At 39.4% G+C, this 26,734-nt stretch overlaps 1 protein-coding gene across 8 annotated transcripts in view; it reads right to left on the reverse strand.

Moving 5' to 3' along the window:
* The window catches only part of SLC4A4 (solute carrier family 4 member 4), a 462,487-nt gene that overhangs the window by 128,986 nt on the left and 306,767 nt on the right, over positions 1-26,734 (reverse strand). For all 8 annotated transcript variants that reach the window (XM_082726304.1, XM_082726303.1, XM_082726305.1 and 5 more), the window contains 5 exons: positions 25,371-25,528; positions 17,045-17,132; positions 14,591-14,745; positions 13,854-13,973; positions 11,347-11,521 (listed from right to left, as the gene is read on the reverse strand). In XM_082726304.1, coding sequence (XP_082582430.1) covers positions 11,347-11,521; positions 13,854-13,973; positions 14,591-14,745; positions 17,045-17,132; positions 25,371-25,528 — 696 coding nt within the window. The remainder of the gene's footprint in view (positions 1-11,346; positions 11,522-13,853; positions 13,974-14,590; positions 14,746-17,044; positions 17,133-25,370; positions 25,529-26,734) is intronic.

The raw sequence follows: 26,734 nt of genomic DNA on the forward strand, positions 1-26,734 counted from the left end.
CCTGGCGGGAGGACACCCAGTTTCCATGGATGTGAGCTCCACGGCATGACTGAAGAATGCGTCTCATTACTTTACAGCCATGCCATACATAATCAGGGGATCCACCTCGTTCTTCTTCAGAAGGACAGAATGAAGAATAACAAGCAAGGCTGGCAGAACCAGGTCTCATTTATGCAGAGAAGAGTCTCCCTTGGGCCCAACAAATAGTTCTGATCGCTTACCCGTGAAGACATTGAGATTCAGAAGAGTTAAGTGGTATGAACAAATCCATATTCAGTGTGGCACAACAAATGTATGGAGTATGGGTACCTACCCAACCACGACCCCACCCACATTAAGGCTAGAAAGTGTATCCACAGCAAGGCTAGAAGGTGTGCCCTCCACTGGGATTTTCAAGGACATGCAGCATTTCACCTTCTGTGCATTCACACTGAGGGTTTGTTTTTTTTTTTTTTTAATGTCTTTTAATGTTTCTTTCTCCTAACTTACTTCAGCATGCATAACATGAAAGGGTAGGAGTGGAATGTTCCATGTGGCAGGACAAACCATATTCTGGGCATAGAGGACAGACAAAGTTACTGCATCATTCTTTATCAAGCATGGGAAAGTACCTACTTCCCATGGCTACTGCAGGATCAAAATACAGTACAGCCTGGGTGTAAGAAAGAACATGAAGGAAGAAAGAAGAAAGGCGAGATTCAGAATTCTCTACTTGGAAAAAAAAAAAAAAAAAAGAATTCTCTACTTGATTTGACATTGCTATTAATCTCTCTGAGGGCAAGCACAGGGTCTCCGGGGGCCTTCCTATTTTTCTTCTTCCTATGAGGCTTTGCACTCTCCTCCCATGTGCTCTGTAAGCATGAAGCAAATCTCAAAGGAATTGAAGAAGAAATACGCAAATCACACCCCAGGTTCCACTTAATGGAAGGTCAACAGCCGTTGTTACTCTCTCAGTAAAGATAACAATGAATTTCTTCCCAAAAAAATGGCTTTGATTTATGGAAAGCATGTGACTGTTAAAAGGCAGATTATTTTTATTTCAGTACTTGATCCTCTGGTAAGTGCTACAGTTTCCATTCTGTTGCTGACAATTTTGAAACAGAGACAGGTGATTTATTATATATACTGCACTGGAAACTTGCTTAAACTTAGAGTTACTTGCAGCATTTCTGAGAAAAGAACTATTTTCACCACGTTTTGATATGTTACTCTTGATAATACAGAAATTTTAAAAATAATCTCAGGCACTGAATAATTCCAGTTCAACTCACCAGAATTTGAAGCAATTTAGAAGGTGAACTATCAGAAACCCCTTTTCTGATTTATTATATTCAGGGTTCATGAAGATAAAAAAAGGAAAATAATATGTGGGTGTGTGTATTTTTAATTGCTGCAACTCACAGAGACACTTCTAACCCTGATTTCTCCCTGCCTCTACTATTTTTCATTCAGTTCACGAGTACTGCGTGTGGCTGAGCTCTGAGGTGTGGTGGAATCAGGCAGCACAAAGCATCCCAGCTCCATTTTGCTTAGGCTTTCATCTCCTTCCATTTCTGATCAAGAATCCCCCACTGCTGAGGAGCAGAATGAGCAAAGAACCAGCATTCAGGAAATCTAGAGTCTAGACTTTTTTCTGTCACCAAAGAGCTGGCGATCTTGGAATGTGACTTAAAGTTTGTCGATTCTAGTTTCTTCAAAACATGGAGCTGATGCAGTTTAACAAGGGACTCTGAAGTCAAAAAACATCTCAGAGTGAGACTAGTCTCTACCATTTACTCAATCAATGACTTTAAGATATGACAGTTATTATACATATTAGATAATACATGTAAAATGTTCAGCATAGTCTCCAATATATAATACAATTTTTATGAACAGTAACACAAACATAAGGTATTTGTTTAGACAGAAGAGGGAAGGCTGACCTAGATGATTTTCAACATCTGCCCAAGGTGGCTTGGCATAAACAGAACGTCCTGGAGTCTGGGATATCTGAATTAAATCCCAGGTCCACCAGTCACCAACCTCTCCACATCCTAATTCTCTCTTCTGTAAATCAATTGCTATTTCACAGGAAAATAATGTGGACTAAGAAAGACAATCATATATAAAGAGCTAAGAATAGAGATACAATAAAACATGGGTTTTCTTTCCTTCTTAATTCTCATCCCCTTCTTTTCCCAGCCTGCCTCTAGTATTCCTCTTTTCATCAAAAGAGGGAAGAGATGGAGAAAGTCAAAAGGAGTGACATGAAAAGAAAAAAATGAAGACTAGTCCTCAGAAGAAATGGGGGAGACCTCTTTAAATCTTTAATATTTTCCCCAAACAAACCCTAAATCAACAGAAGCCTTCAGGAGCAACACTACAGCCATTGAAAGTTGCTTCTTTTCATTCCTTGTGTTACTAAACACATGGAATCAGCTATAATAAGACAGAATAGTTTGTTTTACTTTACAGCCATGAAGTCAAAACCCACATCCCAAACAATTTATGAACATCTTTCTGCTTCTATCAGGATTTGAAGTTAAACCAAAGATGGTCCCTATTTTACAAAACAGCCAAGAAAATCAGCACAAGTCCATAATAGAAAAATCAAGCATAAAAGAAGTTGGACCATAAGAACAAGATTTTTAAAAACAAAACAAAATAAAATTCAACCCTAATTGGTAACACCAGCATTTTTGGTCTTGGAGCCACCAGTGATCAGGGACCCAAGGCCACCATACTTGTCAGCACCATTGTCCAACAAGCACATTCAAAAGATAATGAAAGATTAAAAATTAAAAAAAAAACTATGCTGTCAACTTTGACTTTACTGCAATTCAGTATCTTCACAGAACACTAAAGAATGACCCTTCTTGTTTTATGTCCTTTTCATTAAGGAATTCATTATTTAGAATAATCATCACAACCATTTAGGGAGTGTGGACAGCAGTAACAGGAGACAAGCAGCACAAATGCCCAAGCCAACAAAACATTTTCTATGTCTTTGACAATTTTCAACCAAGTAAAACTTGGAAAATAAAATATTTTGGTGGCAGTAAATGATAAAGTATTCACTGACTTCATTATAATCTTTCAAGCGTCTCAAAAGAAACTCAACTGTTTCTAACCATAAAAAGAGACTTTAGCCGGTGTTTGTGGTAATTTATACCAACTGTGTAGAATGTTGAATAATGAAATTAAGTATCTCTAGCTCTGTCTTTGAATCTGAAAGTTAGCCGGGAAAAAAAAGCAAAAAAAAAAAAAAAAAAAAAAAAAAACGATGCAGCCTAATGCCATTTAGACATGGCCACTGGAAATAGCAGGCAGACCTGAATTATCTGCAAGAGTTCTGATGGCAGGTCCCCAGCAGAAAGCCAAGCCACATGATTAGAAGTAAAGTGAAGAAATAATGCAAGTCTCTAAATCAAATTTGGGTCACATGACAATTAGCCGGGAAGCTTTTTTTTTTTTTTTTAAAGGAAAAAAAAAAAACAACAACAAATACTGATTCTTTACCTCTACCTTGAACTATTAAGTCAAGATCTCTGAAGATCTGGCCTGGGGAATCAGAATTTTTTTTTAAGTTCCCCAAGTGATTCTCATATGGCTCAAATTTGAGGTGCACCCATTCAAAAAAATCTCCCTTCCTCTTTCCAAATCAGAACCACCTGCTAGCATTTGTTAAGGTCCAGTTACACAGAACATTCGTCTACACTGGGGAAGAAGACTGGAGAGTCAGCCTTCGTTGTTTATTTCACCTGTGTAGCTATAGCCTATAAATCAGTGATCTCTGTCCTGACAGATCCCAGCTGTCAAACCCTTATTGTCATCTATTCTGCCTAAAAGTGCTTTGTTGTCATAAACAGGATTTCTCTTTACAGTGCCCAGCAAGAACTGAAGGAAGCGGTAAGACTGAAAGACAAATTAGCTCCCTGCTTGAAGAAAAGTATGAGCCAAAACCTTCACCAAAGAGCCACAACTCCAAGTCTGATAGAATGGATGGGCAAGATGGGGAGGCTCTATGATACCTTTTTGTTTGAAGAGCTATGATTATGTGCCTGCATCATCTGAAGTGCCCAAACATCAAATGCTAGGATGACCTTACACAAAAAAATCAATTCCAGATGGATAAAAAAAATTTAAATGAAAACATAAAAGTACTAAGTTATGTGGGTAAATATTTTTCTAATCTTGGAGCAGGAAAGCCTCTCTAAGTATATAATGAAAATAAAAAGCTATAAAAGATTGAAGAATTTGACTACACAAAAATTAATATCTGTATAGTAAAAGAAATCATAAGTGAAAAGACACAGGATAGATCTGGGAAAAATATATTTGTCATATTTCTGATAAGAAAAAAATATACTACTACACAGAGTTCTTATGAGTCAATGAGGAAAAAAATCAAGTGCCTAAAAGGACAGTATTCAAAGGAAACAAATACAAACAAGTATATTAACAATTGACAAACAAGTCAAGAAAAATGCAGAAGGATAATCACCCTCGCTAAAAGTCAAAAAAAATTTGAAATGACTATGAATGAGCTAACATTCTCAGCCCACTGAATGGCAAAAATGAGAAGATGGGACAAAATCTTGTTTTTGCAAGAGTGCATATAAGTGGGCAGTCTTGTCCATTATCAGTAGAAGTAGAAACCGGTATAACCTTCTGTGAGTATAACTTAAAACAAATATAAAAAAAATAAAATAAGCCTATCCTGCAAACATTCTTCTAGGGATTTTACTCTAAGGAGAAAATTACAAAGAATTAAAACATAGTTAAACACCAAAGTTTGTTTATGAATGAGAAAATCTGGGAAAACTGAAAATGTACTAATAGGGGATTTATTAGGTAATTATAGGACATGCATCATCATGTGTATAAAGAGCTGCAGTCTTAAAGATAATGTTCAAGATCCACACTAAAGTGGAAGAACTTCCATGAAAAACTAGTCATGTTATGAAACAGCATGTATATGATCTCATTATATACACTCTTTCTTATACATCAATCTATTTACACATGCATCGCAAGATACACAAAAGATGTTCACGAAAATGTTAATAATGGTTATTTCTGAGTGATGAGTTTAAGGGCAAAACTACTTTTTATTTCTGCATTGTCTGAGTTTTTTTTTTACAACACATAATTATATCTTATTAAAAATAAAGGTATTTCAAAATAATTTCAAGACAAACACGAGGTAGTTTTAGAAGGTCAACATTTGGGATTACCACCCTGCCCAAATCACTATCCTCTTCTAATCACCAAGAAAACAGAGTTGACAAAGGTCTTTCAGTTGAAAAGCCAACGAAATATGTTCTAGTAAGTGAAAAATTTGGTTACATTTGACTTAACCTTAATCAAACAGGTTTAATTCAGAACTTGCACATGAAGTGAAGTAAATTCTTTAACTTCCTTCCTGGGAGAAGGAATAGCCAGCATACACATTGGAGCTTACTTTGTCACTAATACACATTTATATTTTTTAAAGATTGTATTTATTTATTGGAGAGGGAGAGAGAGCACAAGCAGAGGGAGTGGCAGGCAGAGGGAGAGGGAGGGGCAGACTACCTGCTGAGCAAGGAGCCTGATGTGGGGCCCATCCCAGGGCCATGGGATCATGACCTGAGCCAAAGGCAGATGCCTAACCAACTGAGCCACTGAGGCACTCCAATACACACTTATTTTTGACTAACCAAACAACCCACCTATATCATTCCAACAGACTATCTCTCCCTAACTTTTTCAAAACTCTCTTATGTTTCTGGAAGACTATTTCAGGCAGATTAACAAATCACCTTACACTTACATTACATTTCCACCTCAAGAAAGAAATGCATTTTGGTGCCCAAGTGCAACATTTAGGGAAGCTGAAATTCCTATACTTTCTTCACTATAATGAAGCAATTGCTGTTATAAAGTACACATGATAAACTTCATAAAGAAGTGTATCTTACAGAAGAAGATCTATGTGAAGAAGAAATGATACATTTCCAACCTCAGCAGATTGATTAAGTATTCTCAGCACAGCAGTATGTTAAAATAAAGCTTTAAATTTGGAGATGCCAGCTATAAATGTTCCTTATTATGAGACAAATTTCCTTAAAATGTGCTCTGTTAGGCTCCATAAATATCACAAAATTCACAGAATTCTAAAAATCTTACTGTATCCTTTTGCTAAAAGGTTTGTGAAAATAGGATTATATTTACTCTGGGGAAAGAAATTAAAATTACTTTCTTCACTCTAGACTATACTCAGTCATTCACAATCAACAATGTGGATTTGAGCTAAAAGAATTTTTTTTCTGTGTTCCATAAAGCTAAAAACAACTTTAAAAAACACAAAGACTTGCCACAGAGTATCAAAAAGTGTTCCCTGTATGGGTAACTTGCCCATAGACTAAGCTATCCATAAATATTTGTTAAATCAATGTTTAACAATTTAATCACACATATCTAAATGAACAGAACAGTAAGCCCGCTTGGCAACCAGGAATATCAATGCAGTGCCGTGAGTTGGATGCACAGTCACAGAGCTGAGTTCTGGAAAGGACACGCTTCTAGGATGGAGAGGCTGAAAACGCTTTGTTTACTTCAGAGCACGGCAGGGGACCAGAGCATTATTACAGTGGGACAGACTGAGAAGGATAATAAGAGCGTTGCCTGTTTCCCAGACCTCAGAGACCACATGCTCTAGTCTTTTGTTGTTGAACCACAGGAACAGGAAATAGGCACAAGCCAGGGATGGATCCTAGATAAATCTAAGGCCAACTCTTGGCCAAGTGGTTCAGTCAACCCAGAGGCCCAAGCTAAACTTTACTCTCTATACCTAAGGAATCCATGAACACACCCTCTGGAAGCCTTAGAGTCCTCTCAGAGCAGCCTGATAGGTCCAACGAGTGTGCCAAGTTGGGAAATTTGTAGTCATCTAGGAGACCATGATCTACTGATTATAATGGAAGCTCCCGTAGCTTCGACTGTTCCATTTCAACTTCAGTCCATGGGAAATGATCCATATGGCTCCCAAGATCTGCTTCTAATGATGTGAAAATAGCTAGACACACAAGTGTGTATGTGGGAATACTAAATATACATCTATTTTATTACTACTAATATTCATTACAATTAATATTACGAATATAGATTTCAGCTCTGAAAGAAATGCTTTAATGTAAATTTCTGTCTTCGAGCAGGCAAGACCTCCTGCACAGAAGCTGGCAGAAGAGTCTGCTTAAACAACAACAGTGCAGTGACTCATCTGTGTTTTCACAACATGTTTGCACCAGCACCCATGTCTATTTGTAGCCTGACAATAAAGGCCCTATTTGTGAACCATCTCTGAGCTGTCTGCCTTTAAAAGCAAGGACACTATTCTCGGTTGACTCATTTGAGCTACTTGGGCTTTTCAGAATAACCTGCTGCCACATTATAAAAACTGAAGATTACTTCAGGCTACACCAATGTTCTGCTTAGTCTTGATCTAGTGTTTCAAAAATCAAATAGACCGAGAGGACTTTACCCCATAAATAAGCCCACTATATTCCACTACTGGTACCTCTTGGGGACACAGAAAAAGAATGCCTTATCAACACCCTACACTGTAAATACCATCAGAATAGGGATTCTTATCTATTTTGATCACTTATCTGTATCCCCAGCACTTAAAAGAGTGTCTGTCACACAGTAGAGACTCAATAAATATTTGCAAAGGAATAAATCAGCCTCTGCCATACACCTGGGAAATGATCTGAGACTTAGCACCAAATCCATACAATATTTTGTTGTCCTGATGCCATGTCAAGATTTCTCCTGCTAGAGCCTCAGAACTTCTGTATACTCAAGGACATGCTTTTTCAGTACTGAGATGCTTTTTAACACATTAAGTCACCTTACTCTCTAGTTCCTAAAATAGATAAAACCAATAAAAATCTCAATCTGAGTCATCTACCACTGCAAGAAAATCTAGAACAATTACTACAGGTAAAATGTTTCCTATTAAAATACTGGGATATGTAAAATCACTGTAAAATGACTGAGTTGGGGAGGGGAAGTGTGGCACCCTAGCTAGTCAGTTCCAGTTATACAGATCATTTTAGATCTATAAATCCAGGACTTGGCTCTATACACCTTCACTAATAGCACTAGTTTCCCCAGAAGAAAGAGATTAGAGACTATTCAGTTCAACAAATATATATTAACGATCATTAATGTCCTATCCTTCTTTTTCAGTGTTTCTGCCATCCACCGTGACTTCTACAAGTACCAAATTACAGTACTTGGCCAATACGTTCTTCAAAGAAAAAGACAGGAACTGAGAGAAAATTAGGCACTTCAATATTCCAAAGACCTAAAACACTGAGTTCACAGTTTCAGTGAAATCATCAATAGGGGTTACAAAATCTATCAATAAAATAAGCAGAATATGTCTGGCAAACATCCTCCTAGGTTAGAAGCTGATTCATTGAATTAATTTGTATGTGGGAATATAAAACATACATGTATTTTATTATAATTAATATTCATTATAATTAATATTACATATATAGGAGTGACTCCTAGGAGTGACACTCAGCAAATGGTCCTTTTAGCAGAGAACCTAGCATTCTGATGCTCTGAAAGCATTTATGTTTCTCCTAAAGGCTGCAGAACTCAGAATACTGCTTACTACCAGCAAGGCCCTTCCCATGACATTTCTCACTGAGGAGATACCCACAATAACTGCATATCTTATACAACAGAATCCTTTACTTTCTCCCAAACTTGCACATATGGAAATTAATTCACCTCGGAGAGATCAACAATAGACTTTAACAGATTTCTTCCTCATCTCAGATGTGGCGTTTTATTTATTTTTTTTTAAAGATTTTATTTATTTATTTGACAGAAATCACAAGTAGACGGAAAGGCAGGCAGAGAGAGAGAAGGAAGCAGGCTCCCCGCTGAGCAGAGAGCCTGATGTGGGACTCGATCCCAGGACCCTGAGATCATGACCTGAGCCGAAGGCAGTGGCTTAACCCACTGAGCCACCCAGGCACCCTCAGATGTGGCGTTTTAAAGCTACGTCTTATGAAGCTGGAAAGGGGTTCAATTCAGTTTAAAAAGCCAATATAATAACATAAAGGAAGTGTTGTAATTTCTCCATCTCTGTGAAAAGAACATTCATGGAAAGCTACATGTTGAAAAATTATCTGCACAAGAAAGTCTCCATCTATTCTGAACGACAGAAAGAACGTAGCTTGCCACTCTCTCAAAATCACAGCTTTCTTTCACTTTCCTAACGTGGCTGCCTGTCTTACGTTTTTCGTGCTGGCCTCATGGTCCTTCCCAGTCTCCCTTCTCCACTTGTTTTCTTGAATAATCTGATTTAGTTATCATTATGCTATCACTTGGAGGAAGAAAACTGCACAATCTGGATATAGAGCAGACTTATAAAAATACTATTACTGACATCACTGTTACAGTTTAATTTATTCATTCTTATCTTATGAATAAGGGGGAAACACCCCATCAGTATATTTCATCTTTTTGTCCTACCACGCTTGGTTTCTATTCCCCACACAGCAGGTCTCTCCTGGGGACATAACACATAAGTGTTTCCTGGCCAGTGCAATGTTATTTTTAAAATGTTAATTAGCTCCAAATATTTAAAAATCACTAGATTTCACATAAGAAGATTTGCGTTTTCAGCCTCTTTTTGAAAATCAGAAAGTGAAATCATACTGAGCACATATTCCCATGGAAACAAGCAAAGCTGAGAGGCCACTGGCCCCTTCCAGTAGGGCATGAGCTCTCAAGGGTCACCACAGTCCCAGCTATGAGAAACCAAGCTAGCCACGAGGAAAAGTCATGGTCAGAGTCCTTAGTCCCCAGCTTTTCCAGACATCCCAATCTAGGCACCAGACCTGTGACTAAGAAGCCTTTGGGTGACTCTAACCCCCAGCTGCCACCGCACTGCAAATGTGTGAGGCCAAAGAGGGAGCCAGCCCACATGAGTCCACCCACCAACCCCCGAAACCTGAGAGAAGCATAAAGTGGCTGTGCCAAGCCTCTAGGTTTTGGATCCATGTGCTGTGTGATAGCAGATAAGGGTTAAGAGATAAAAACGTTCTTCACTGACTAAATGCAATGGTTTAAAGTGACTTCCCCCTTGTCACTTGGGCCAACATAGATGTCCTATGTCCTCTCCATCACGTTTTTGTGTTTCGGCAGAATCTAAAGCATGAAGATGCACAGAAAAGAAAACAAAGGTAGAAGAAAAGCAATCTTTTGGAATCAGCTGTATTTTTTCTTTCTTTAATAAGCTGGCTAGCAGCACTGACGAATGTCACATAGGTTAATCAGTAATAAGCTCGAGTAGAAGGACGGGGTTTGGAAAGGGCTTGAATCTACTTCTTTCCATAAGAATATCAGCTTCAGGAGCACCTGGGTGGCTCAGTCAGTGAAGTGACTGACTCTTGGTTTAGGCTCAGGTCATGATCTCATGGGTCCTGGGGCTCCACGCAGGACAGGGAATCTGTTTGAAAACTCTCTGCCCCTCCCCCACTCGTGCTTGCTTGAATATTCAATCGCTCTCCTCTCTCTCTCAAATAGACCTTTAGAAAAACAAAATACCAGCTTCACTCACTACTCCGTACTCAGCACCTAGCACAACGCTTCTTTTTTTCTTAGCTTTGTACGTGTTTCTCTGATTCATAGAGGGCATCCAATATCTCTTTTCTACCACAAAAACTTAAGCTGTTCCTGACACAAAAGGAGGCAAATGGCACCTGCTGAGTAACCAACAAACTGTGCTTTGTACAAATTAAGTCAAGCCAGGGTCTTCACAGCTTAATGGCAGGCAGATTCAAGAACAGGAGAAAGGACTCTTAACTTCCATTCCTTAAAGCTGAGCTCTACTGATAGATATGCAAATTCGACCTCAAGCAAATCACTCAATTTTTTGATGACTGTTTGCTCATGTGTAAAATGAAGCTAATCACACATTCCCAGAAAGAGCGTGCTCATCAAGTTCAACAGAATATGGTCTGTGCACTCAAGGTAGTAGGAGACCTAAACCTGGTGCCCCGCACCAAATTCACGCAGCTGAGACGCTTTTGCCCAAACAGAATTGTATTTCCTCATTTCCTTTCCTTCTTCTCCCCACTGGTGACTCAAGCCAGATTTCATCGAGCTATTTTTGTAATTACTAAAATGCTGGAAATATAGCAGCGGGCCAGAAGCAAAGTAAAATGCAGCATCCAGCAAAAGAAAGAAAATCACGCTGAGTAACTGAAAGGCCATCTGCTTCTCGCTGAGCCGGAGGGGTGAGGAAGGCAGTCTGGGCTGTACTATTTGTGTCTTCCCCCAAACCAAACCCACCTGCATGTTGTCAGTGGCATCCCCAAGCAGTCCTCCAAAAGTGATAGCATTAGTTACAGTTGCCAGATAAATGAAGAGAATTGCTGAAAGCGCCTGAATATTTAAAGCATCATAAAAATCACTGGCGAAAAATGGTGCTTTCCTCTTTATGTCCTTAATGAGTCCGCCACAGAACCTGGGCAGGGAGAAAGCAAACATGTGACAATGTAAAACAAATCGCCATCAAATTAGCCCAGAGATAACTTATGAAGCCACAAAAGAATTTGTATTCAAATTCAGGGAAAACCAGAAAACTGTAAAGAATACATTCATTTTCTTCTACCTGTCTCTGTTGTGGTCACTAAATTGGGTGTCACATTCCCTAAAAAACAGACAGTTGGTTTTTAGACGAGAGTGAATTGTGTAGATAAATTAAAATTTCTCACTGTTTGAAGAGAAACATCCAAACGTGTGAGCACAGCATGTGAGGCCCTTTATAATCTTGCCATAGTTTCCTTTCCAGCCTCATTCTTCATCCCACAAGTGTTTACTGAGCACCTCCGATATGCCCAGCCTGACTCCAGGTACTGGAGACACACCAGGGAACGACACAACACAAACACCTGCCCGCAGGGATTTTGATTTCTAGATTTCTAGAAGAAGTCAAATTCGTGGTGCTAAAAATCAAGGTAAAAATTAAGTGGGGGAGATGGTTATGAAGTGCTAGAGAAGAAATGGCTGAAATATTAGAGTGGCCAGAACGGACCTCCAAGTGGGGAACTTTGGGATAAGGTCCAAGAGGAACGAAGGGAGGAAGCCAGGCCAGTATGAGGAGGAAGAGCATTCCACACATGAATAGGTCAGCTGCCTTATTTGGGCATCAATCCACCTACCCTCCCAACCAAACCTCAAATCTCAGCTTTCCCCATGACCTTCCTGCTGTCTAGGAGGCCCATCCTCCAAATTCAGCAGCTCTCTAAAGTCCCAACCCTCCACTTAGAGTTCAGATTTCCACCGCAGGCTATCATACTTTATCAGGACTATTGGGGTGGGGGGAGGGGCTTCTGGCCCTCGCTGCCCTTGGTGGTCTACTCCCATTTTCTTGGTAGGCACAGGGCTGAGCATGGTACCGGGCGTGCTGCACACACTCAGTGCATTTAGGAAGAAGGGAAATATACAAGCATGGACTTCTATTATTTCTTTATTAAATGAAGGAGTTGAATTTTTAAAGACATGATATAATTCTATATGTTGCATACCAATGAGTTCATTTTCATAAAATTATTTTTAAACTGTCAAAGAAAACATACGTCAGGTATTAATCCTATCATAATTACTATTATTTATCATTATCAAAACTGACTTTCCTAGTGACCTACACTTTGTAAAAGCAGTCATAAAGTTAACAGCAGATAAAGCAAGGAATTCAGAAATCCATATTTCCTCTATTAAAATGTTTCATATCTTGAAATAAACAAATAGAGAAAGAAGTTGAATCCTAGAACTCATACCTATAGAAAATGAAAAGGATGCTCACACTAAAAATAGCTTGTGAAGCACTATTCAGGAAAAAAATAGGGGGAGAGAAGGTTTTGTGTTCTCTATTCTATAAGAAAAAAGGGACAGGAAGTAACATCCCCTCACTTTCAGAGAGAAACCCAAGTAGTCATCAGAGGAATAAAATCATTTCATTCGGATTCAACTGCATATTAAAAAGACATACTTTTGTGTTTCCAAAAAACCCTTGATGTCCTTAAAAAGTTCTATCTTCATAAAACGATTACCCTACTTACAATTTTACTTAATCCAAAAGAAAATGGAAAATCTAACAGGGGAAAGAAAAGGAAGAAGTTATCATAAAAAGAGACTTACAAAAGCAATTGGAAAACCTGAATTCCCAGCTGCAGGCTAGGAAGACTATGAGCTGTGGGTCCCTCATGTCTGTAACTCGTTCCCCATTTGTAAGTAAACGTACAGGGAAGGGATGGAATCCCAAAAGCCAAATGAGGAAGACAGGCCCATGGCTGTCTGGCGGCTGCGCACTCACCCCCACCCGCAGGCCCGCTGACTTTCTAACACCTCCTCTCTCACTTCATGGCCTGGATGCCAACCCACCACGTACCACAGGCTCGTTGCTGTCTCCTCTCCCCACCCCCGTCTGCTGGGTCTGTCTCCGTACCTTCCCTCAGGACTTTCCTCACAGGCTGCACTTCGCTGCAAAGTCTTCTCGGACCACCCTATTTAAATTGAAATATCTTTCTCCCATCACCAAACTCCCTACTTCTGCTTTAGTTTTCTCCAGAAAACCATCACCAGGTATTTTCACCTGCTCAGTGTCTGTCTCCCACTCCTACAAAGGAAGACCCAAAAGGACATGGGGTTTTTGTTTAATTCAATGTTGTGTCCCCAACGCCTGTGACTAATATAAAGGTCTATTGGCCGGTGATTCAAAGGCCAATAGGAAGATGAAGGGAAATGAAGATCTCAAGAGAGCCTCGTCATGAATGTCAAAAGAATCCATCAGTTACCGTCCAGTTCGCTGCAATTCTTCACAATCCGCGTGTCCCCCTCCTCCTCCTCCGTGGCCTCCATCATGGGGTGTGTCCCCATTCATCTGAACATTCTCTCCACCTGAGTACATATTCTTTCTAAGCAAGACAATAGAAATTGAGAGAATTATGAGTTTATTCGATTCGTCTGCTTCTTAGCTGTGTCATGCACTAGACTGGTGAAGAGATTGGGAGAAAGTTCATTATATCCTCCTGCCACCCTGGCAGGCAATTCTTAAAGGGTTATATTTAGAGGGAAGACAAATGACTGATGAATAAAAAGCTGAATGAGTTGTATATTATACAAGAGGACAAACTGCCTCACCTAGAAAATAACAGATTTCTAGAAAATGACTTCTCCAAAATTATCTCACCCAATTTCTTGAAGTCTATAGGGACTCATCTTAAGGAAACTGATCTTTCTACACATAGAGGAAGTCCCCAACACATTCTCCAAAAAATCTCTGCGGTGTATTCCAATATCATAATCTGAGATCTCTAGCTTGCAGTCACGGAATAAAATAACAACATACACCATTCATTTTAGTGTCCACGAAATGCCAAACCAAAACACCTAAGCCATTCCTTTGAGAGAATACATCAAGTTAAATGGGAACCTGAAAACACAGTATTAGGATAGTCACCTGACCTCCTTTCTTTTTCTGTACGAAGCCTCCTCCCCAAGGATGAAAACTCCCAATTGCCTGATAATTTACCTTTTGTCAGATGATGGAAGACTCTTGGGAGGCTCTATCCTAATTGCTGGATCCCATTCTCCAGGGGGAAGGACAATGACTTCATCTAGGAACTCGTCGATGCCAGCAATCAGGTCCTGCCTGTCTTTTGCTTTATAAGCAATGTCATGGAAGACCTAACGGATAATAAGAGATGTGCTGATCAACAAGAGAACCCTCTATGTGCCTCTACATGCCTCACATGCCTCACAGCATGGTGAGCCTGAAAAAGGCAATCTATAATCCATTTTGATATTTAATATATATTCAGTATAATCATATTCTCATACTTCCTATCAGCTTGTCCCAAACTATTTTGCTATTCTGATTGTGAACCCAAAGAATGTAAGTAGAGGCATAAGAAAACAGCTGTGTTTCTTTTATATGTTTTTTTATTTTTATCAATACTGCAACACAACATTGATTTTCATCTCCCACTGGTAGGCACCATTCCTGCTATAGCTGCTGTGGAAGCCAGATGAAAATGGTTTGGAGAAATACACAAAAGAGTCATTCTCTGAAATCAAAACGACTGGGACAAACCATTGCTGGTTATTCAAAAAGGAAAAGTTCAAGCTGAGTGTTAAGATCGGGTTAAGACCCAAAAATTGCAACTCTCAAACACACAAATAATGTCAACTATTAAAGGAAGAAAAATCCAAGTTATGCCGATAACACATAAAGCAAAGGGCTTTAAGCAGGTGATCGTCTGTCTAACCTTTTAGCGAGGCAACAACTAAACCATCCAAGGCAGCAAATGCGTCGTGTCTTTTATATAGATAGCCAAAGAAGGAGCTTCCAGGCGCACATAATCCTCTTTGCCAACCATCCCATTCTTCCAACCTAGCTGATGATCTGAAAAGTCCTTTACACCTTTCATACCTCATAAGTCAAATTCTTTAGTCTTCAGGAGAAAAACTGGCTCCTGCTTAACATCCTTGCCTGTGCTTAAAAACTGCTACTAAATCTCTTCTCTTCGACAACAATTTTTAAAAGCTGTCAAACAAATAACATGTCACGGTCTGGGGGTTGAGGTTGAGGGCAGGGCCATCCAGGGTGCCAGCACCTCGTCCGCTGCGGGCACGGCAACTGCGGAGGCTGGAAAGTCAGAGGGTCACTCTTCCAGCCGCCCCCGAAGATAAGGACTGACAGTTCTGACCAATGAGATAGAAGGAAAAAGCTGTCTGGAAACCTTTAGGATACCTGTTAAAAGAGACAGCTCCAGCTAACATTCCCACCCCCTTTTTCCTGCCTTGAATATAGAAGAGATGGCTGGGGCTCATGGCAGTAGCCATCTTAAGACCCCATAGCAAGAGCCTTGGCTCTAGATTTATCATGAAGCGGTGACGTTAAACCAACTCTGGCTACTGCCTACCTCCAAATTTCCTGATGTGTGTGAAAAAACAAACAAACAAACAAACAAACAAAAATCCTCCCCGAATAGTTTAAGCCGCTATAAATCAGATTTTATTTTTTCTGTCACTTAGAGCCTAAAGCATTTTTCACTGCTACATCTTAGGAGGAAGGATTTTCTTTTTTTTTTAAGAAAATATAAACATACAGAAATCAATAAAAGAACTCCCTGAGGGGCTTAGTTGCCTCAAGGGGGAAAACCAGCATAGCTATGCATCAATGCTCTTGGTCTCACATTAAGCAACCATGTGAGTAATCACCAAGCTGAACTACCATAACTAAATGCCCTATTCTCCACTTAACACACGGAGAAGCTAACAATCAAGTAATAACGCAAAAGTAAAGCGTGGGAACATAGTAAGCTAAAGAGACACAGAGGCAGAAATCAATGATTCCATATCCTAATTGTATTTCTCCTACTGAGACTAGGGTTTAGGGTTTCATTGTGTCTAAAACGTGTGTAACAACATTCAAGCTGTTATGAGAGTAAGGTTGTAATTCCAAAGTACTAGATACTCTGCAGTAACGGTTGCTACGGCATTTTAGTGTGTGTATAATTCCTTCCCACAAGATAAGAAGACCATAAAAAGAGGTCCTTTCTGATACCTAAGAAAAAAATGCATGATCCATTTCATTATGCGTTACTTTATAGAACCCATTATTTCTGATGTGATATATGGACACCGGAACTCCCAGAATGAATATGTTCAACATTTTAAGAGATAAAGCTTAAATTAATACAGTGATGTGAACTTTTTAAAGAATATTTCACATACATCAGTTTGAAGAATTACAATGCTTAGAAAAAGAAAAGAAACTATATCTTGTTCCAGCATAATTTTTTTGTTGTTGTTTTTGAAAATTGTATAAAGATCAGCTATCTGCCATGAATGGCTGTGCCTCATGTCATAGAGAAGACTGGTAGCCACATAATCCTAACTGAATACATTGTGACAGCCAATTCACAGTACAAAAATTACACAAGTGGGACGTTCACAGATCACCGTGTTCTGGACCGCCTACCTCATCAGACATCAAGGTGGCGATGGCTCTGCCAATCTCATGGTAGGACTTGGCTTTTCCCTTAGGACCTAAGAGAATGAACAAGAACCTAATGGAAGAGGAAAGAAGCAAAAGCTATAAAACACATTTCATCGAAGTTAATTTACATAAAACTGAGACACGTTTATCGTGGTTGATAAAAAGCGCAGGTCTAGAATTCATCTTTAAAACAAAGGCAATGTTCTTGGTAATGTGACAGATGCTCTTTCAACAAACTGTTGTTTCTCTGGAGGCAAGGGAGAACTTCACATGGAAACTTTGAGAAGTTTCTTACTGAGCCAGAGAACTTCACATTGGGAGTCATTCAATCTCCTTTTTTTAAACTTTCTTCCCTCCCCATTTCTACTGAATTTCAGAATTTTGAAGAAAACCCAATAAGCACAATAACCAGAAAGACGTAGGACATCTTCAGATTTCTCTGACTTTTCCTTACTCAATATGAACAATGACAAATGATCCTCTCCATACTTTTAAGAAATATTTCTGCCCAGAAGTGACTGGAGGTCAGCAAAAACCAAATCCTCTATAAGTAAGCCACATGCTGACAGCCAAAGTAAAGAAAGAGAAATATGAGAGAAATATTAAAAAAAAAAAAAAAAGCATCATTCTCAGACGGTTAAAATTCTTTTCTGGTTGCTCTCATTTTCTTTCCAAACTTGCTCTCTTGATAATGCACACTCACTGCTCTATAGTAAGTAGGTCCTGAAATTTGCAATAATGAGCTTATCCCCACTTAGGTTGTGTCTTGACTAGGGAGGGAGAAACCCACTAAGTAAGTGACTAAGAAAAAAATAAATAAAAGGCAACATGGATACATCTCTGCCTTGCTTATGATCATGGCTCACCGAACACAGACAATAAGGGCAATAAACATGATCACATCACGTTTGCTCAGCTTTTTAAAGCTTGCAAAGCATATCACATTCATCACCTCATTTAAACTCCATATACCCTTTTGCAATAAAGACAGGTGTCTTATTCCCATTTAATGGTGAGGATGCTGAGGTTTGAGGAGGTTGGTGGCTGAGCCAAGATTGTGCCTAGTAAATGAGAGAGAGTAGACAGGCCTTCTCACCTCCAGTTCTTCTTAGCATACAATTCTGCCTAGTATTACCTGCCCAACCTACAACTTTCACAGGTCACCCTGGTGAAAGATGTTGTGGATACTTAGTTGGGAACAAGAAATCTTAGGTAAAATTTTATGGGACCAGGGATAGTGGGGGAATTGCTTAATAAAATTTTATTTTTTACTTATTTATTGAAATACCTTACTTCATTTTTTTTAAGATTTATTTATTTATTTGACAGAGAGAGAGAGAGAGAGACAGAGCAAGTAGGGTGAAAACAAGAAGCAGGCTCCCCATTGATCAGGGACCCTGATGTGGGGCTCAATCCCAGGACCCTGGGATCATGACTTGAGCTAAAGGCAGATGCCTAACCAACTGAGCCGCCCAGGAACCCCTATATGCCCCACTTTAAATAAAAATGGGTTGACAGCAAGTACTCTTCAAAGAGTTACAGTTTGCTCCAAAGGCAGATGCCTAACCAACTGAGCCGCCCAGGAACCCCTATATGCCCCACTTTAAATAAAAATGGGTTGACAGCAAGTACTCTTCAAAGTGTTACAGTTTGCTCCAAAAATCCCTTCAATAAATAATTTCTTCTTTTCATTATAAAATTAAATCCAAACAGGAAAGGGGAAAAAAACAGAAATTAAGAATATAAGAAGGTATCTCAAAGTTTGAATGTTTTGATTTTATACCGAAATAACCATAAAACTGTTCAATACTTATTTGCTTAGAAACCAGTTCCGGCATGAGGCGGCACACTCACTTTCAAGTGTTATCACAACAGATGAAAAAGCAAAAGCAATCGGCAGGCACAAAAGTCTGTTCAAGTATGAAGGAAGTTATTATTAAAATTGGATTTTTAGTTCTTCTAATTCTGAAGTTCAATTGATACCAGAACTTTTCTTTGTTCGAATTTGGACCTTAAGTGTATACCACTACGTATAGTATTATAAAGTGCTTCCTAATGACAGTAAAATGTACTTTGCTAAAGGGACAGATCACTGATTTGAGTGCAACACATGCAAAAAATACTTAACCACTAAAGCAAAATATAAATCCAGTTACAGATTTACATTAGTACTCATCACATTCCCCAGTCCTCTCTGCCTGTCAAGCAACGGCTAGCTGTCAGGGCGGTAAGAACATAGTTTTAGGCAAAGGGGACTGATGCAGGGCAGCAAGAGAAAATATCAAACATCTGGATCCTTTACCTGACACATTTTTAAATAAAGGGGTTCCTTTACCCACCATCTTTTGCTATTTTAATGTGTCTAAACACTAGTGTTTCAGTAAGACATAATAACTAAAATCTTTCCGGGACCACTCTGCACCTCTTCCTACCTTGCCCTACATCTCCAACACCATGAGAGTTTGCAAATACACATCATGGAAATACATACACGTGTATCAACTGACACATGAATTAATTATCAGGTTGGCTATATGGCAACAAAGCCAAAAGTACTATTTTGTTAGAAAGTGAAACAAATACGCTCAGTTATTGGTAGTCCTCAATAAACTTTGGCAGATGATGTGTAACTATTCCAAGAGCTGGGAGAGTAACGGACCCTCTAATTTAAGCCCTATGAGATGAGGGCATATGTTTTCTGCAAATATTTACTCTGGTCTCTGCTAACCGGTACCAAAGAACAAATGGAAGTAGTAGACCAATAGTGACTAAAATATATATTATAGGAATAAGCCCAATATATGAGAATTATATTATTTCAGTAACTTAAATATAAAGGTACAATTTCTCTTTCCTGGATAATGTAATTTTTCCTTTAAAAACCCAGATATATATTATATGTAATATAAAATATTTACTAATACATGTATTTATTTATTTATTTATTCTTTAATGGAGAATCAATTCTGCCCAACAGAAACAAAATGTTACATATCAGTGAAATTTTTCCATTACTCCAGCCAGGGACCATTCAATAAATTCAAACTTTTAAAATGATAGAGGAAATCTAGCCATCTGTAGGTAGCAGGAAACATCACCTTGGGTCAAGAATTTCCTCTGTAGGAACAGAAACCCTTAAGAACCCCCTAATTTGGACTGCCTTGGTGAAATGGCGATGAGTGGTCTGGAAAACTAGCAACACAGAACAACTCATCAAGTTGAAGTTCCCTCTGCCTGAAACATGTTCTTTTCCCTTTAACCCTCAAAGAAGCAAAAGCTGTTACAACTTTTATGATAGAAGTATATCTTGCCAAACTCAGCTTTTATACAACTGAAAACTCCTTTCATGACCCAAGCTGTTTTTTGTCAATGGACAGATGTTATTTTTAACCAGAAGCTTTTTTCTTGATTAACAAATTAGAGTAAACATCACATTTGTGTGGCTGGAAGGGCACAGCCATGTTGACAGCTGGGGAAAATAAATTAATTTATGTTACTGAGTTCTTTTTATCCACTCATAACCAGAAATAAAGTCATAGTTAGAATTTTTGATAGTGCTAGTTGTCTCAAGAATCTGCATGAGGCTCCTCTACTCTTGTGAGCTTTTTCACAGACCTAATTATGCCTGGGGAGGGTGCCTCTAGCATTCTCCACAACAAAAATAAGTACCAGATGATCTCTGGCCGGAACCAATGGACTATACTCACATTCACAAAATAATTATAGGAAGAAACAGGGCATAATATCAGAAAAAGAGCCAGCCTTCCTAAACCACTCAATCTTTTCAGAAAGGATGTGCACCCCCCTTTCCTGATATATCACAGCTATTTCTAGAATAAACTCAGCATGTACCAATCGTTTACTCCCTGCTCTCAAAACAGCAGTGAATCAAATAAGCCATTATTCATATTTAGCGGCTTTGGAAACCATGGCTAAACCGTAGCTTCCACAATAGATAAATGAGGACCACAAACGCACCATAACCAACCACATTACATATGGTAAGCAGCAGCTAGCGACTGAACTGTTGGACACGACAGGACTGAAGTAGCAGGATCTCCATCCCAATCCCTAAAATGAGATTTTCTATGGTTTTGATAATTAAGCACAAACTGCTGCTCTCGGGCACATCACCATGTATCACATAAAATAATATTAACTGACAGTGATATGGAAAGGGTAAACATTCTAATTTTGTAGAGGACCAGAACTTACTGAATAGTATTTGCCTTAAATGTGAAAATCAAGATCAGAAAAGAGCAAACTATCAGGGTCTTTTATTTTTCTTCATGGGAAGACCTTAACCGTACTTTGTTCAAATCCACTCTACATAGCTCCTTAGATTCTCCCCAAAAGCCTGGCTTCAAGTCAGAAATCTGCAGTTCTGTTTCTAGCACTGAACATGGTTCTCCCCGTCGCCTCCATCTCTCAGCTGTGAAATGGGAATAATACTACCTATCCCCTACATCGCTCATAAATATGAGTGAGTGGCAACCTCCATGGACAGACAGAAGATGACAGCGAGCTAAGGGTCCACGAGATACTGGGAGAATCATAAACCTGTCCTAACAAGTCGCCAAATATCAAAGAACAATTTGTTTGCCTTCACATGCATGGCAAGAAGGGTCCCTAGGCAGGTAGCATCCACCCAGCTGGCACCAGTCCAGGTCCAAGCACCAAGCTCAAGTACATTCAGCCAGTAACTAACTAGAGAGCCTTGTTGCTACATATAGCTGCTAGATCCAGCGGAACAGAATAGAGAGCCCAGAAATGGACCCTCAACTCTACAGTCAACTAATCTTCGACAAAGCAGGAAAGAATATCCAATGGAAAAAAGACAGCCTCTTCAATAAATGGTGCTGGGAAAATTGGACAGCCACATGCAGAAAAATGAAATTGGACCATTTCCTTACACCACACACAAAAATAGACTCAAAATGGATGAAGGACCTCAATGTGCGAAAGGAATCCATCAAAATCCTTGAGGAGAACACAGGCAGCAACCTCTTCGACCTCAGCCGCAGCAACATCTTCCTAGGAACAACGCCAAAGGCAAGGGAAGCAAGGGGGAAAATGAACTATTGGGATTTCATCAAGATCAAAAGCTTTTGCACAGCAAAGGAAACAGTTAACAAAATCAAAAGACAACTGACAGAATGGGAGAAGATATTTGCAAACGACATATCAGATAAAGGACTAGTGTCCAAAATCTATAAAGAACTTAGCAAACTCAACACCCAAAGAACAAATAATCCAATCAAGAAATGGGCAGAGGACATGAGCAGACATTTCTGCAAAGAAGACATCCAGATGGCCAACAGACACATGAAAAAGTGCTCCATATCACTCGGCATCAGGGAAATACAAATCAAAACCACAATGAGATATCACCTCACACCAGTCTGAATGGCTAAAATTAACAAGTCAGGAAATGACAGATGCTGGAGAGGATGCGGAGAAAGGGGAACTCTCCTACACTGTTGGTGGGAATGCAAGCTGGTGCAGCCACTCTGGAAAACAGCATGGAGGTTCCTCAAAATGTTGAAAATAGAACTGCCCTATGACCCAGCAATTGCACTATTGGGTATTTACCCTGAAGATACAAACGTAGTGATCCAAAGGGGCACGTGTACCCAAATGTTTATAGCAGCAATGTCCATAATAGCCAAACTATGGAAAGAACCTAGATGTCCATCAACAGATGAATGGATCAAGAAGATGTGGTATATATACACAATGGAATACTATGCAGCCATCAAAAGAAATGAAATCTTGCTATTTGCGACAACATGGATGGAACTAGAGTGTATCATGCTTAGCGAAATAAGTCAAGCAGAGAAAGAGAACTATCATATGATCTCCCTGATATGAGGAAGTGGTGATGCAACATGGGGGCTTAAGTGGGTAGGAGAAGAATCAATGAAACAAGATGGGATTGGGAGGGAGACAATCCATAAGTGACTCTTAATCTCACAAAACAAACTGAGGGTTGCTGGGGGGAGGGGGTTTGGGAGAAGGGGGTGGGATTATGGACATTGGGGAGGGTATGTGCTTTGGTGAGTGCTGTGAAGTGTGTAAACCTGGTGATTCACAGACCTGTACCCCTGGGGATAAAAATATATGTTTATAGAAACTAAAAAATTATTAAAGAAAAAAAAAGTGCATGGCCATAATATTACTTATTACATAGAGTAATAACAACAATCATAAATGTAAGAGCATAACTTTCTTCCTCCTTCTCAAGGAAAAATGACAGTTAGCAAATGTCCACAAAACCAGACTTTTCAGGTCTCCCCGCAGTAGGACAGGGGAGCGCCTTAAAGCACACCACTGAGTACAGAGGCAGTCCTTCACAATGACTACCGCTCCTTGTGGGATTTCCTTGATTGGATTTCACAGGATGCAGCCATTGTCGATGGCCCCACATTACTCATACACAAAACGGCTAATGAGACTCCCTGCTCAGTGATTACAGCATGCGCTGCTTCAGGGGACAGCAAATGGATAAAACTGTTTCCTGGAAAAATGTTAACATGCTTGGCTATATTGTTCAGATTATTGCCCTGAAATAGTTTTATGGCATTATTGAATTACATTCCCTTGAACTGCCGAGCATCTTTTGTTCATTCAAATGATGCTGTCTTTCCCCTGCAGACTGGAAACACGCTCCTGCACAGAGGAACAGAATGAGCCAGACAGGAGCAGGTGATAAGAGATACACAAATGGTCATGATCTGCCGCACAAGGGACTCCTGTTCTTGTTAAATAAAAAGCCCTTTAAAATAGTCTTTCTTGTAGCTTCTAGAGAAAAGTGGTAAGAAAAATGAAAACGCAAGAGCAACTTAACACTTCGTGACGTGTTTTTGTTGTTTTTTTTTTCCTTTAAGCCCCAGTAAAATTAGTCCAAAGAGACATGAAAGAAACCACAGGGGCACAAGAGCCGGACGTCAGCCATGATCTGAGTCAGCGAGCAGCCCAGCAAGTGGTTGCTCAGGTAGACGTGCAAGGCTCGGCTGCAATGTTTTCAAGTGAACAACCAAGTTACGGAAAACACGAATTGTGATGATCCCATTAATTGAGTAAGTTATGATCATTTCCTGTCCTTTGCCATTTGTCCACTGACTGCCTACTAGTATTATTCCCATTTTAAGTGTCTAAGAAATAGAAGAATAAGGAGAAAATACCTGTATGAAAAGAAAAAAAAGAGCCTGTAATCTATGACTCGGGAGGCCACAAAGAAAGGTTCTCATTTCTCTCCCAACCTGGCTCAAAGCAAACCCGGAGCCCCTTGTCTCAGGGTATGAGGCTGAGACCATCTGAGATCACTGAGGAGGAGTCACAACCTTTCTTGCTCACGTGAGGAAACCTAAAAGAGATGGAAGTCACCTGTCCTTGCCCATAAAAAAGCACCCCCCTCACGTGATAATTTTATGATGTCAACTTGAAGATTACAAACTTCTCTTTAAATGCTTCTTTAGCACAAGCTGAAGTATTAACTCCTGTTTACCTACAGCACTCGGTAAGTCCAGCTTCAAACTCTCGAGCTCAGCTGCGAGGTGGATTGGACTGGTGCAGTGGGGACGTGGTCGTAATAATCCTAATACGCTCCCTTTTAGAATCAGAATTGATATGATACAACACAAAACAGTAAAAGTGTGCATATTTAAGTGAGCAGCTTAATGATTTTACATTTACAAAACCAGTAAAAGTGTGAATATATATATACACGTAGTCACATATATATATTTATACACACATATGTGTATGTATGTATGTATATGCTACCAATTATCTGATAAAATGTAGAGCAACCCAAAGCAACTCTGACCTCTGAAGCATTTACCATCTGTATGACATTGGACAAGTTACTTAAATTCTCAGACTCAGTTTCTTCATCTGTAAAATCCATATACTTAAAGTTTAAACTTGAAAAATATTATTATGAGAAGCTGGCTCAGTCAGAAGGGCTCTTGATCTCAGGGTTGTGTGTTCAAGCCCCATGCTAGATGTAGAGATCACTTAAAATAAATAAACTTTAAAAATATATATATTACTGTGAGAATTAAATCAACTAATCCTTATGAATAAATCAGTACATGGCCCAAATAGTTACTATATAATTATTATTATTATTATTATTATTATTATTATATAAGTGCCAAGTAATTTAATAGCATGAAAGACAGGCTAAATCATTATTTCAGATCAAACCTTTCCAAGATGCGTGCTCTGGATGCATCCTTGATTCTATAGCCAAAACCACTCTGTAAGCACATAGTTGACCCCAGCAGGTCAGGGAGCAGCTTACCGTGTGGGCACAGGGACCTCAGTCAGGGCGCCCAACATGACCGCCTGCTGGAGCCGGACAAAGGCAATGAAAGGAGTATCCAAGAAGTCAACCTCCCCAACAAGCACATTGGAGGCCTCTGCATCACGTGGCAGTTTTTTCATGAACTTATTCTTCAGCTGCATGGGAAGAGCCAAGAAAACGCAATTTATTTCCAGAGAAGGGAACAAAAACAGATACTCCATATATCACCCAAGGCAATTCCTTTATATGAGTCTACACACAACAGGCTCTAGCTACCCATTTTTCTACTACATTTAACCCTTCTATTATATAAACATTACTCTGTACTTTGGATTCAAAAAATATTGAAGGTATAATCACATGGCTTACACCTAAAACTACATTTACGTAAAAAACTATTTATTTATTTATTCACTTGCTCAATAAGTGAGAGTCTACTATGTACGTTGAGAGTCTACTATGAGCCAGGCATTGATCTAACCCCTAGGAATACAGGGATAGATCAACAAATTCTCTCTTTCTTGGGTCATATTCTAACAGAAGAGAAATAAAGTATTATTTAAAGTAGTGATAAGTGCTAAGAAGGAAAAATAAAACAGGCTGGAAGGTACTATTTTAGACACGGTAGTCAGGGAAAGCCTCTGAAGAAGTACATTTTACACTGGATTGAGGGGACAAGCCATGCAGTGATCTGCTCAAAGAATATTCTAGGCAAAGAGAACAGCAAGTGCAAAGGCTCGAGGCAGAAAAGAGCTTGGCAGACAGGTAGAGTAAGAGGTGAGTGCGGGAGGTAGTTAAAGGAGCAAAGAAGAGAAAACAGCAGCAAATGAAATATTGCACGGGTGTGGGGGGCAGGTGTAAGAGCCTTGACGGCCACCATAAGGAGTTTGGGAAGTTTTAGGTGGGGCTTGCCTACTAAAAACCCAGATGGAAAGGTGAAGTTGGAAGACGTACATTTAGAAGATATTACCAGATAAAGAGAATTTAGGAATATGAGACAGGATGACACAACCTTGAGTGTGAGTGTCGATAGAGAAGAGGGATGAGACCTAAACACTGGACCACTTTATCTTTTATAGGAATGGGAGATCTCAGCAGAGGACACCCTCAAAGAGCAGCCATTCAGGTCAGAGGAAAACCAGGATACACCAACTATCAGGTGAAGAAAGGGCTTGATGAAGAAAGTATATCCACTGAGTCACAGGCTGCTGAAAGTTCAAATAAGATGAGAACTAAGAATGGATGAATGAATTCATCAAGATGGCGGTGCTGGGTGATCTTGACAAGAGCAGTTACGGTGGACACCAGAGTGCCCGGTGAAGAACAGGAAGTGAAGAAGTGGAGACAGGCAGTAGAGAGAA

The sequence above is a fragment of the Mustela nivalis genome (assembly GCF_964662115.1).
Source record: "Mustela nivalis genome assembly, chromosome: 4".
In the NCBI taxonomy this organism is placed as follows: domain Eukaryota; kingdom Metazoa; phylum Chordata; class Mammalia; order Carnivora; family Mustelidae; genus Mustela; species Mustela nivalis.